The following is an 11490-nucleotide window of genomic DNA, read 5'->3' on the forward strand; positions in this document are numbered from 1 at the left end:
TACTTATATTGGAAATGTACCTCAGACTGCACAACTTGAACATATATATACATAATTGGAGGTGCTACCTGTGGAGACAATTGATATATGCACAAAAAGAAGAAATACAGGTGGTCAACTCCAAATTAACTGATTGTATATAAATAAATACACTTTTGCAGTGAATAGAGGTTTTTGGCATAATCTTGGCCAAGGTTATGGGCCTAGCCACCACATCCAGGTAACCTCTGTCGGATAGGTCCCTAACATACTAGGGTTCAAATCCAGAGCACAGGACACCTCCAAACTGGCCCAGCTAAGCCACCCCAGGGCACCGCCATAGTTAGAAAAGTGCAGTGTAAAAGAGATAGTTACTATTTCTTTTACACTGCACTTTTCTAACTATGGCCGTGCCCTGGGGCAGCTTAACTGGGCTAGTTTGGAGGTGTCCTGTGCTCTGGATTTGAACCCTAGTATGCTAGAGAGCTACCCGACAGAGGTTACCCGGATGTGGTGGGTAGGCCCATAACCTTGGCCAAGATTATGCCAAAAACCTCTATTCACTGCAAAAGTGTATTTATTTATATACAATCAGTTAATTTGGAGTTGAGCACCTGTATTTCTTCTTTCTGTGCATATACTGTATACTTATATTACCTGGAGGGTGAGATGGGTTGAGGATTGCAATGTATGGGTGGGGGTGGGGTGCTGTGAGTTTAGGAGTAATATAATGTATTTGGGGGTATAGTAATGTATCAGGGATGGGAAGGGGGGATAAAATGTATAGTATTGGTTCTGAGGGTGTATATTTATCTTATCTGTGAAATAAGAAGGGTTTAGGGATGTAATATATCAGGTGGTGTGTATACCTATTTTATTTGGTTGGGAGGAGGTAGGCTAGGGTGTGTAGTGTATTGTGGGGATTTTGTATACTACTAGTTTTTTGGGGGGTGAGGTGGGTTGAGGGTTGCAGTATTGTATCTGGGTGGTTGAGTAGTAGTGTGATGCTCTGGGGTTTGTTTAGTGATGCACCACTATGACCAGGTTCAGGTGTGATTGCTATTCTTCCTTGTGGCCAGACTCACCGGCGTTGAGAATAGGACAGAGAGGCAAGCCCATATCCCCTTTGCAGACACAGTGACAACTCAGAAGGGAAGTTACAACACTATTTTATTATAGTAAATAATAGGTACAACAATCAGTATATAATGTATATAATAGACAGAATAGAATTTGTACAGATTTCAATAACAACGTATTTACTTAACACCTCCCTGTCTTCTACCGGTGATCCCAGCTGGCAAGTGGAAGTCAACAAAAGGAAACACAGTTGACACAAAGCTTTACGTTACTAAAGAAGCAAGGAATAAAAAAAAAACACATGAAACTATGCTTGAATCAGTAGTGCACCAGCAGATTGCAGCATTTAAACACAGTATTTGCAAACACTTTGGCCTTGTGTTGAGAAAAATAGAGCAAACACATAGGCTATGCTTGAAGCAGTAGTGCACCAGCAGATTGTAGCATTTAAACACAGTTACCACAAAATTTGCCAGCTGGGGTTACACAGGGTTAAATAAGCATTACTGTGACCGGACGCCTTTCGCCTAGGCCGTCCCTGGTCACGGGTTAGCGCTTTTGGACTCCCACTCACCGTCAGTGACCGCCTGTCACTGACTCCGCCCACTGCGCCGTGGGCGTGTAACGATGCTGCCACCACCAAACTCTACCATCGGCGTTTGGAACCGCTTATTAAGTACACTCAGGCTCCTGCCTTGGAACCTGGAACCGCTTCTGCTGCGTATGCGTTTGATTAACTGCGGACACACCTCCTGTTTGGTGTCGGCTGTTCCCACCTGATCCCTCGCAATGGACCAGGTCTGCACGGTAGCTTGGCAAAGGGCTTGAACTTGGAGACACGGAGCTCTTACCCAGAACAGCAGGAGAACGGAATAGCGGTTTGCGCAATTCTGTTGGTCGCAGGATTGAGGCACAATTGAAGTCAGGCAAGGTGTTTATTGCTCAAAGTCTTAAAAAAGACCCTCCCTTCAGATTGAAGGTGAATATCAGCATACAAGATGTTACAGGAATCATACAGCAGGTTTCCTCCACACAGAAGTTACAGGGTTGTACCACATACAGGGCTCACAGTCCCTCTTTTTATGTCATTCTTACACACAACATCACAGGGGGGCAAATCCACCCTGTGCTCCTTCCAGCCAATCAGGCTCTCTCACAAAACATAAATAAATACATCTTACATTTCACAGAAATTAAATCAATTTCCTTGATACCACCCAAAAACATTTGGTTTCCCCAGCACAAACTGAGTTAGCATATACTGTTCTGAAAAGGTAAATATAATGCAAATTCCTATTGCATTCGTCTCTTCACACGTCTATGACTAAACCAGTTTTGGCTTTCTGAGTCTTACACCTTCTAAGCTCTTACACAACATAGAAGTTTCCTAAACACAAACAACTTGTCTTTTACAACTTTGCTTGGTATACAGACACACAGGAGTCTCCCTAGCCCGCATTTCAAAGGAAAGGCTTCTTCAGTCACCACCTAACCCCCCACTGCCAGGCTATAGGGTAATTACCATATCCATCCCTAGGTGAGGACGTCTAACCAGCAGTTTGTCTCCAGAGATCAAGACATTTTACATTTCTATAAGTGCATTTAAACCCATATTACATACAAAAATATATTCAAACATGTCATAGACTATACTACTTTACTTTATACACCAATGCATTGCAGATGCAGTGCTTTACCGCAAAATGGGTATATTAATACAGTTTACTATGAACCATGTACATCTGTGCTTTTAAACTGTCCACTTTAACGGTTTCAGTGCTGGTCGCAGTGGGAGCTGGCTCTCCCTGTCCCGCAGCGGCCATGACACACTCTACCTTCACTCCCCCAGTGCAGCAAGTCCAGGCCGCGGCATATAGAACATTAAAAACACTTATCAACACAGAGTATATATTTACAATGGGCGCCTGGCGCCTTTTTGTCCTTTTAAAAATGGCGGCACAGCACGGGGGTTAACCCCTTCAGTGCTGTGGCAGCCATTAACCCCGTGTGGCCTGCCTCCGGCCACAATTACATATACATTACATCACAGAAACCAGCAATGTCAATGTTTAGCAGTAGTAATATCACAGTGCTTTGAGAAATGTCAGCATTCAAATTAGACACCGGCGAAAAAGAATATACAGTACCTTACGCAAAATAAAACCAGTATTTACAGCAATCACAATTGCATCAGACATGAGCTGACGCAACAACCAAATCTCATGTCCCCTCCCAGCATGAGCTGGAGGTTCACCATAGATCACTACACAACACATGCAGCAAATTGAGGACAAAAAGAGGGGCATGCTATCCCTACTTCCCCCTTGTTGCACAAACCAGCAGACTAAAACAGACTAGGGACCTGTCCTTACCCCCAAAACGACTTCCTAATCCCCAATCTAACCAGGGCGGCATAAATAGTGAAACAGGACCCCAAACTCTGGCCCTGGGCCCCAGATAGGAGGAAGAGACCTGGCAGGGTGAGGACCTAAATAGTGGCAGAGGATGGCTAGTGGCAAGGAGTAGGTACAGGGAGGCTTTGGTTTTTATCTCACCCCTTGCTATGGCTGTTCAGCCCCTCACGACATCCAATGGAGCACTGAGATGCAAGGCACCACACCAGAACTCCACATTCCGATCTCCAGGCAGGTAAGCTGGTATGTGCAACACGGGTAATCTCCTTCCTTTGGGGATCTGGCGGGACTCTTCTCTGGCAGCACTTTTCCCTATTCAAGGACGCTTGGCTGGCGATGTCAGCAGGTCTTTTTTCCTCTGCAGCGGGGTCTTCCCCACTCTTTTCCTCGTCACCGGCTGGCGCAGCTCTTCTCTCCGGCGACGATCCTCCTCAGTGGCGTTCACTGTCATCCAGCAGCGCGTCTTTCGGCAGCGTCCTCTCTCCTCTTTAGGGACTGTCTATACTCCTGCCTGCAGCCACAGCAGCCACTCTCCGGTGTCCTCTTCACCTCCAGCAGACTGAGGCAGCAGGCAGATGTTGCTTCAGTCAGTCCAAGTGGGGGGTCCTCAGCGGCAGTCAGTTCCTCAGGCAGCTCCAGCGTCTGAGCAGGGCTTCACATGGAGTCCTCACAGGCACTCTTAAACCCAGCCAATGTCAGATGAGGTCTATCAGCAGGATCCTACTTATTTCCCAGTAGTCCTCGGCAGCACTCTTCTCATTGTCCTCTTCAGCCACTCCTTTTAACAGCAACTTGTTAGGAGGCGGGCGGTTCGGGAACAGGCAGCCCATGCAGCTCCTCTCCGGCAGCTTTTTCCTCAGCGGCACAAACCTCTCCTGGGTCCAAGCAACAGTCCACAGTGGCAGGTGAGTCAGGTAGGTGCCGCTCCAGACAGTCCCGGCGGCATTCTCCTAGGGGGTGGTGGGTACAGCATCACCCCCACTCCGTCCAGCAATCATCTTCAACACAAGCACCAGCCACCTGGCAAGTTCTTCTCTTAATCCTGTCACAGCAGCATCTCTCTCTCTTGGCCAGATGTACTAAGCTCTGAAAAGTGATAAACTGGAGAGTGATAAACCCCCAGCCAATCAGCTCCCAACTGTCATTTTTCAAACACAGCCTGTAACATGACAGTTGGGAGCTGAGTGGCTGGTCGTTTATTACTTTCCCGTTTATCACTTTTCAGAGCTTAGTACATCTCCTCTTTTCTCAGCAGCCCAGCAAGGAACCCCTCATCAAGTCACAGTCTCCTCCCTCAACAGCAGCTTTAGCCCCCCAATTGTTTAGGGGCCCCTAGTGTAGCCCACCCCTTGGGCCCTCTGCCCTGCAACCCCTGAGAACCAATGAACGGAGTCCTTTTCAGCGGGCTCTCTGGGTTGTCTGGCTGCCAAATCTTCTCCCCTGGCTGCGCAGGCTCAACATCCCCAGGGAGACAGGGGGTCACTCAGAGTTCAGCTTCCCTGCCTATTAATGTGTATGGACAGCAATATAAATGTATTTTAAAGGAGGAAAATAAAAAAAGTGGGGTACCCCATTTTGGCACAAACTTGGGGGCACCACAGTAGCATTTTGTGCGGTAGGGTATATTAATATTACTGGTTGTATACTATCTTCATGTGGGTTACATTAAAGTTATTTGGCAATATTATATATATATATATATATATATATGTAGGGGGTGTAGTAATGGCACGTTGGAGCTGACAAAAAGTTGTATTAATGTTTTACACACCTCCAGATGTCAAACCTTTGTGGATCTGAAGATTGAAAGAGCCAGTTGTGCAGAAGAAGAGGAGATCAGTGGTTTGAAAGGCGAGCGGTAAGTGGTTATAGTACACACACACACATATGTTTTACACACAGGGCCAAGGGAAGTGCATCCTGGCCGCTCGCAATAGCTGTGGATGGTCGCTCCAAAAAAAAAACGCCTTTTTTCAGAGCGCGCGCTCTTTCAGAGCGTCCGGCTCTGAATCAGGGCCATAGCTCTGTGGGTGGCACTGTCACTGCCCCACGGCACTTTCTTCTGGCACGCAGGGTGTCTGGAATGGCACCCTCAGTCATTATTACTGCAGCAGTGCCACCCATTTTTACATAGATGTGTATAGCTCCATACCGCACATTTGCATCCATTGGGCAGGTGCAGTGTTGGAAAGGGGGAGCTTGTGGGTTAAGGAGGTGGGGGGCCCTGCTTGTTTTGTTTGTATTGGGCCCCACAATTTCTGATGGCAGCCCTGCTGGCATACACATCTCCAGTCTCCAAACACTATTATTTTCCATATTACTCATCACACACCACCTCATGATGAATACAACTACTTTCCTGAATATCAATAACAAAATCACAATATCACCCACAACAAACAATGTATAATAGTATAGAAGAACTGAAGAAAGGGATGCGCAGGCCACATACAGAGAAGAAAAAAACAGAGGAGAAAAATGTGAGGAAGTCCCAAAAAGAACAATAGTAAAGATTAAAAGAAAAATGGTAATTATATGGTCAATCTATATAATAAAATCAATTGCTGATAAGAGAAACAGACAATTGAAGGGGAACAGAGAGGTGGAGTAAGAGAAGAGAGAGGAGGAGAAGAAGAGAAAAAGTAAAATTAATAGACAGGAGAAAGGAGGAAAGGGAGAGAATATATATATATATAATCATTATGTAATGTCGCTGAATGTATTGCCGGCAGACTAAATACCAATGCTGGAAGCCCAAACCGTCAGGATCCCGACTTGGCCTGGTAAGTACCCTAACCCTAATTTCTGAATATCATTATATTAGAATAATAAGAATTATATACATATAATCCTTGAATGAAACACATGTGAATAAATCCTGGGCCAATACTATATATAGCAGACTTTTAATCATCTTCAATTAGATTCTATACACGTAGACATACACATGGAGAGGTGCTGCCAGTAGGATCGGTCCAGAGTGATTTCAGTCATTTGGTGTCTGGAGATAAATCCGTCCAGAAATTTGGTCACTGCGGACTAACTATTTGAGTGTCTCCAAGCTTAAATATTGTGAGTTCTATACTAAGAAAAATATTCTGAAATACCCCTGATGAAGTCCTTTTAAGGACGAAACACGTTGGTTGTCATTGTGTGTATATATCTACCCATCTAGGGGATTATCATTATGATATATTAAAAGGTGGGACAGTGTTATTGATTATTAACCTGAAAATTGTCCAATTTTTATTGAATGTACATTTTTTATACAACTAATACATCTTTTACGTTACTAATAGTGGCCTTTGGACCTTTCTGGGTGATTTTCTTGGTGCAATGGTTTTGTTTTAGATTGAACCTAAGTTCTACAACTTTAAGGAGAGCTATCCAGCTTTAGCTTCAGTTGTCTGAATTGTGAAGTTCATTCAGAGAACAACATCAGTAGAAGAGTACTAAAAATCAGCTCCATCCAGTACCGGTTTGAAACAAATTTCTGCCTTCAAAATATGAGGGCTATGTATCTAGAATCTATTTGAAGACGATTAATAGTCTGCTATATATAGTATTGGCCCAGGATTGATTCACATTTGTTTCATTCAAGGACTATATGTATATAATTCTTATTATTCCAATATAACGATATTCAGAAATCATTGAGTAATATCTTAGAGCACTTTTTATTTTATTTGGTGGAATACATTTGTAAACCCTTCTAACAGGGGGTCTTAAAAGAGGTGTAGCTGAGTGGTTTACAATACATTGAAGTTATTTGTAAGTAATTGTTCTAAAGTTTGGTGCAAGTTAAAGGCATTTTATTCAATAAATATATATATATATATATATATACACACACACAAACACACACACACACACAATAGAGCAGTGGTTCTCAAACTCGGTACTCAGGACCCCACACAATTCACATTTTCAAGGCCACCTAGCAGGTGCACAGGTGTATTCATTACTCGCCGAGAAATTTTGAAAGATCCACAGGTGGAACTAATTATTTCACTTGTGATTCTGTGAGGAGACCTGGAAAATATGCACTGTGTGGGGTCCCGAGGACCGAGTTTGAGAACCTGCGCAAGAGAGCAATGGTAGGCGACAGTCAAAAACTACAAAAATGATATAGCAGCAATCCTTGTTTTATTCCTACAAATGAGCAAAACAAGAAAACAGTGACGTACAGTACAAAACAATGCAGGAAAAGGATATGGTTTGTAAGCATTGCTGCATCTGCAATCAAAATACTTAAATAAGTAGCAGAACGGCAGCAAACAAACGTTAAGTGTGCCAGTAGGTAGTATGGATTACATGATAGTATAACTAAGGGAAAGGAGAAGCACATGAGGGAAGAGGGCCCTGCTCGTGATACAGTTGAATGTTATATATCCCACCTTTAAATAACTGGCTATTTTTTTTTGTAAAAGTATCCTAACTTCACATCCTTTTTATTTAAATAACACTATATTCCTTTATGATTTTGTAATTACTGTGCTAGAATTAGTTCTTAGGGGACTATTTCTTAGACACATTTTAAAAGATCCACAGGTGGTACTAATTACTTTACTAGTGATACTGTGTAAAAACCTGAAAAACATGCACTGTTAGGGTTCCCTGAGGACTGGAGTTGGGTAAGGCTGGGTACACGCTTAATGACGCGTGTACCCTGCAATGCGACCTGAGACCCCCATGTCGTCAGGCCTACATATCGGGTCCGTATACACTGGGCGATCCGGTGCCCGACTTACAGATATACTAGCCCCCACCACATAGTGCTGCATGGGATCGTCAGCCGCACCGCCGATGACCCTGCGCACTACACAATGTAGTGCATTTACACACTGCACGATATTAACGATTTGTTGTTCCAATGCGTTGGAAATGGCCAAATCATTAACAATATAATTTAGTGTGTACCCAGCTTTACACTGCTGTAGATGCTAGAACCAGGAGGCAAGAGCTCCATAACCCACTATTCCCAGAATGAGATGACAGGGACCTGAAATATAAGCCACTCTGCTATATTAATATAGAAAACCAGGTGCGCTAATTAGTGGAGTAAAAAAGTCTCATACATCCACAGCTGCTGACCCCAAAAAAATGTATATACAACAAGCTACCAAGGTGATACAAATATTTAGGGATAAGAATTACCCTGAATCTTTGTTAGAGAAAGCCTTTTTGGAATTCTCTGAGATCGATAGAATTTCTCTTTTAGAATGCAAAATTCCTTCTAATAAGAAAAACTCTGGTATAGATGGTCGAAGTGCATTTATATCTAAATACAATAGCTTGTTGAATAAAATTAAGTCTATTTTTAGAAGAAACTATGATATGCTACACTTAGATCCTATTTTAAAGACAGAGTTAGACAAAGAACATACTGTGATCTTTGAGAGGGCACACAATCTTAAGAACTCTCTGGCTCCTAGTTTTTTTAGATGACAATTGAAATACTACAAAGAACACTTCTCAGTGGCTATCCAAACAGAAGGGTTGTTTGAAATGTGGACATACAAGATGTATAACATGTGGTTCTATAGGTCATGGCATTACGAGTTTTGCCTCTGGTTTTAGCTCCTCTGGTTTTCAAGACATTTATTAATTGTGAAAGCAAATTTGTTGTTTATCTACTACAGTGTACTTGTCAATTCCAATATGTGGGACTCACCATAAGGTCTTTCAAAACCAGAATTCTAGAGCATCGTCGAAACATTCTAAACAGAAATGTCAAACATAGTCTAGCACGTAATTTTTATGTTAGCCATTCAAGGGACCCCACTGGTTTGCAATTAATAGGTTTGGAACACATTTTGCCAATAGGACGGGGAGGGGACAGATTTAGCAGATTGTGTATACGTGAAGCCTTCTGGATACACAATTTGAAAACTCTGTACCCAGATGGTCTCAAAGAAACAATTGAATTAGATTTCTAGAGAATGTTTAGGGCTGGGTGCTACTATGGAATATTGCTAATTACAGTATACCAATTATTAATATTTATAACCCATTCTTTATTTTATACATATTTTTTATATACTCTTTTTCCTTATTTATATCTTTCAATCTATTTATTGAATATAAGTTGTAACGATAGGTCACTGGAATGAGATTGCTGTTATACATTTGGGCTTAAAGAATGCCTGGTTAACCTGGAGTTTGATATTTTAGAATGCATTATCATTGGGCTTTATATAGTTTACGACTCTAATTTTTAGTTCTCCAATATCTCTCTCATATTTTATTAATTATATAAATGTGTATTTTCTTTTTTAAATTGTATATATAAATGTGTAATTTTACTTTTTTTATTTAAAAAACAAATATATACTTACTTTTATATCATAGTTGAATTTTTATACCAAATTACCAATGTGCTTGATTGAGACATTGTTTTCATTGTAACACAGATGCATCTTAATTACTGATTATCTCAGTTGGGAGGAGTATTTAAGCTACCCCCTGGTAATGAACATGCATACTTCCTTTTGACAAAACCCCTGCAAGAGGGGAGAAATGCGTCAAGGCTTTAATTTGACTGCTTATACACTTGTTTCTACCAGCAACTTCGGAGAACCTGTTACAGTACTTCAGCCAAGATCCCCGCAACCATCTGGTATCATTTGCGGTGGACCTCCGCTGTACATTTCTAACATCAGCATGCCTGACCAGATCCCTGCTGAGTGCAGTTACCATCTACGGCGGGTGAGCATTTCGGACAGCCACACAATTATCTCCGCTGCCCTGACTTGCGGCTCTGGCAGTGGTAAGTGTAGATCAGCGGAGGAGATCAGGCTCTACCACTTGCCATGACTTTTTGGCTCCGGCTTGTGGCAACGGTACAGATGGGAGCGCAACACCAGCTGGCTCTCCCCTTTGGAAGGGACCCATGCATATTGACCCCCTGGGAAATTGACTATTCACAGCTTTAACATTAGCTGGTTTAAGACTGTTTCATTTTCTCTAATACAGGTGGATTGATTATATGTATCAAGAATATGTTGTCGTTTGGTTTTAAATTTTAAAGTGCACATATTTTCTTATTCACTTATATTTTGACTGCAGTCAATTAATTATTTAGATACAGTATTCATCAATAAATCATTTGTAACAGCACATTGGGATTGGTATAATATATATTTATTTTTATGGCTTTCATATCCTAATGCAGACTCTTTAAACAATTCTTTACTCTGCTATATTAAGGTTATTTGAAAAATTAGGAGAATCCTATTTTGGTCTTTATATTTTGGTCTCCTGAGAAATGTTATAAGATAACTAGAGCTACCTTTTATCTTCCATTCTACAATAAAAGTTCAAGTAAAAGTAAAGTTCAGCAGGTAATGTTTAAATCACACTGAGACTTGTAATGATTAAGGGTCTGTAAATAGTACCAGGGACTATCCTGTGGCCGGGTATGGGGGGATTTATATACAGTATACAGTGCACACTATTATTTCCTAATAGCATTGGCATTCCATGCACATTCATTTCGGAAAATACAGTTAGTAAATGTAACTAGATTCAGCGGACATAGTTTTTGCTTTGCTGGTGTTACCTGGAATGGGATACAGCTGAAAAAATAGTTCTTCTGAAATGTTTTGTCTATAAGTGTTATGTTACTTGTCGCCATGTGTAAGGATAACCGCACTCTGCATTCTTCTTCCATTCTATCCAGCTGTAGGCAAACAAGTTCTGATTGCTCTGAGCTCATCTCTGAAGGAAAGATGACAGCATAGTGCCTGAGTAGAAATGGAAAAATATTAGTATGAGACATAAGCAGCATCATAGTGACTTAGGGGGTCTATTTACTAATGCTGGCCACACACTAGACCAACTTTCATCCAACCATCCAACTAGTGGATTTGTTGGAATGAAAATCTGGTAACGTATGGGAGTAAATGATGATCAGCAATTAGCTCCTAAATGCCAGAAAACAGATGAAAATGGTCGGTCAGACAAGTTTGTTAAATGTTTGATCTAAACAATTTGTTCAAAGAACAGTTTTTGTCCA

The 11490-nt window shown here is 41.7% G+C and overlaps 1 protein-coding gene across 1 annotated transcript in view; it reads right to left on the bottom strand.

Moving 5' to 3' along the window:
* LOC148518851 (alpha-2-macroglobulin-like) overlaps window positions 1-11211 on the bottom strand; it is a 239391-nt gene extending 228180 nt beyond the window's left edge. The window contains exon 1 of the mRNA XM_088476973.1: window positions 11035-11211. Within this exon, the coding sequence (XP_088333099.1) occupies window positions 11035-11190 (156 nt within the window). The 5' untranslated portion in view covers window positions 11191-11211. The remainder of the gene's footprint in view (window positions 1-11034) is intronic.
* Window positions 11212-11490: the final 279 nt, after the last annotated feature.

Source organism: Taudactylus pleione, unplaced genomic scaffold (assembly GCF_031769625.1).
Source record: "Taudactylus pleione unplaced genomic scaffold, aTauple2 ptg000198l, whole genome shotgun sequence".
In the NCBI taxonomy this organism is placed as follows: domain Eukaryota; kingdom Metazoa; phylum Chordata; class Amphibia; order Anura; family Myobatrachidae; genus Taudactylus; species Taudactylus pleione.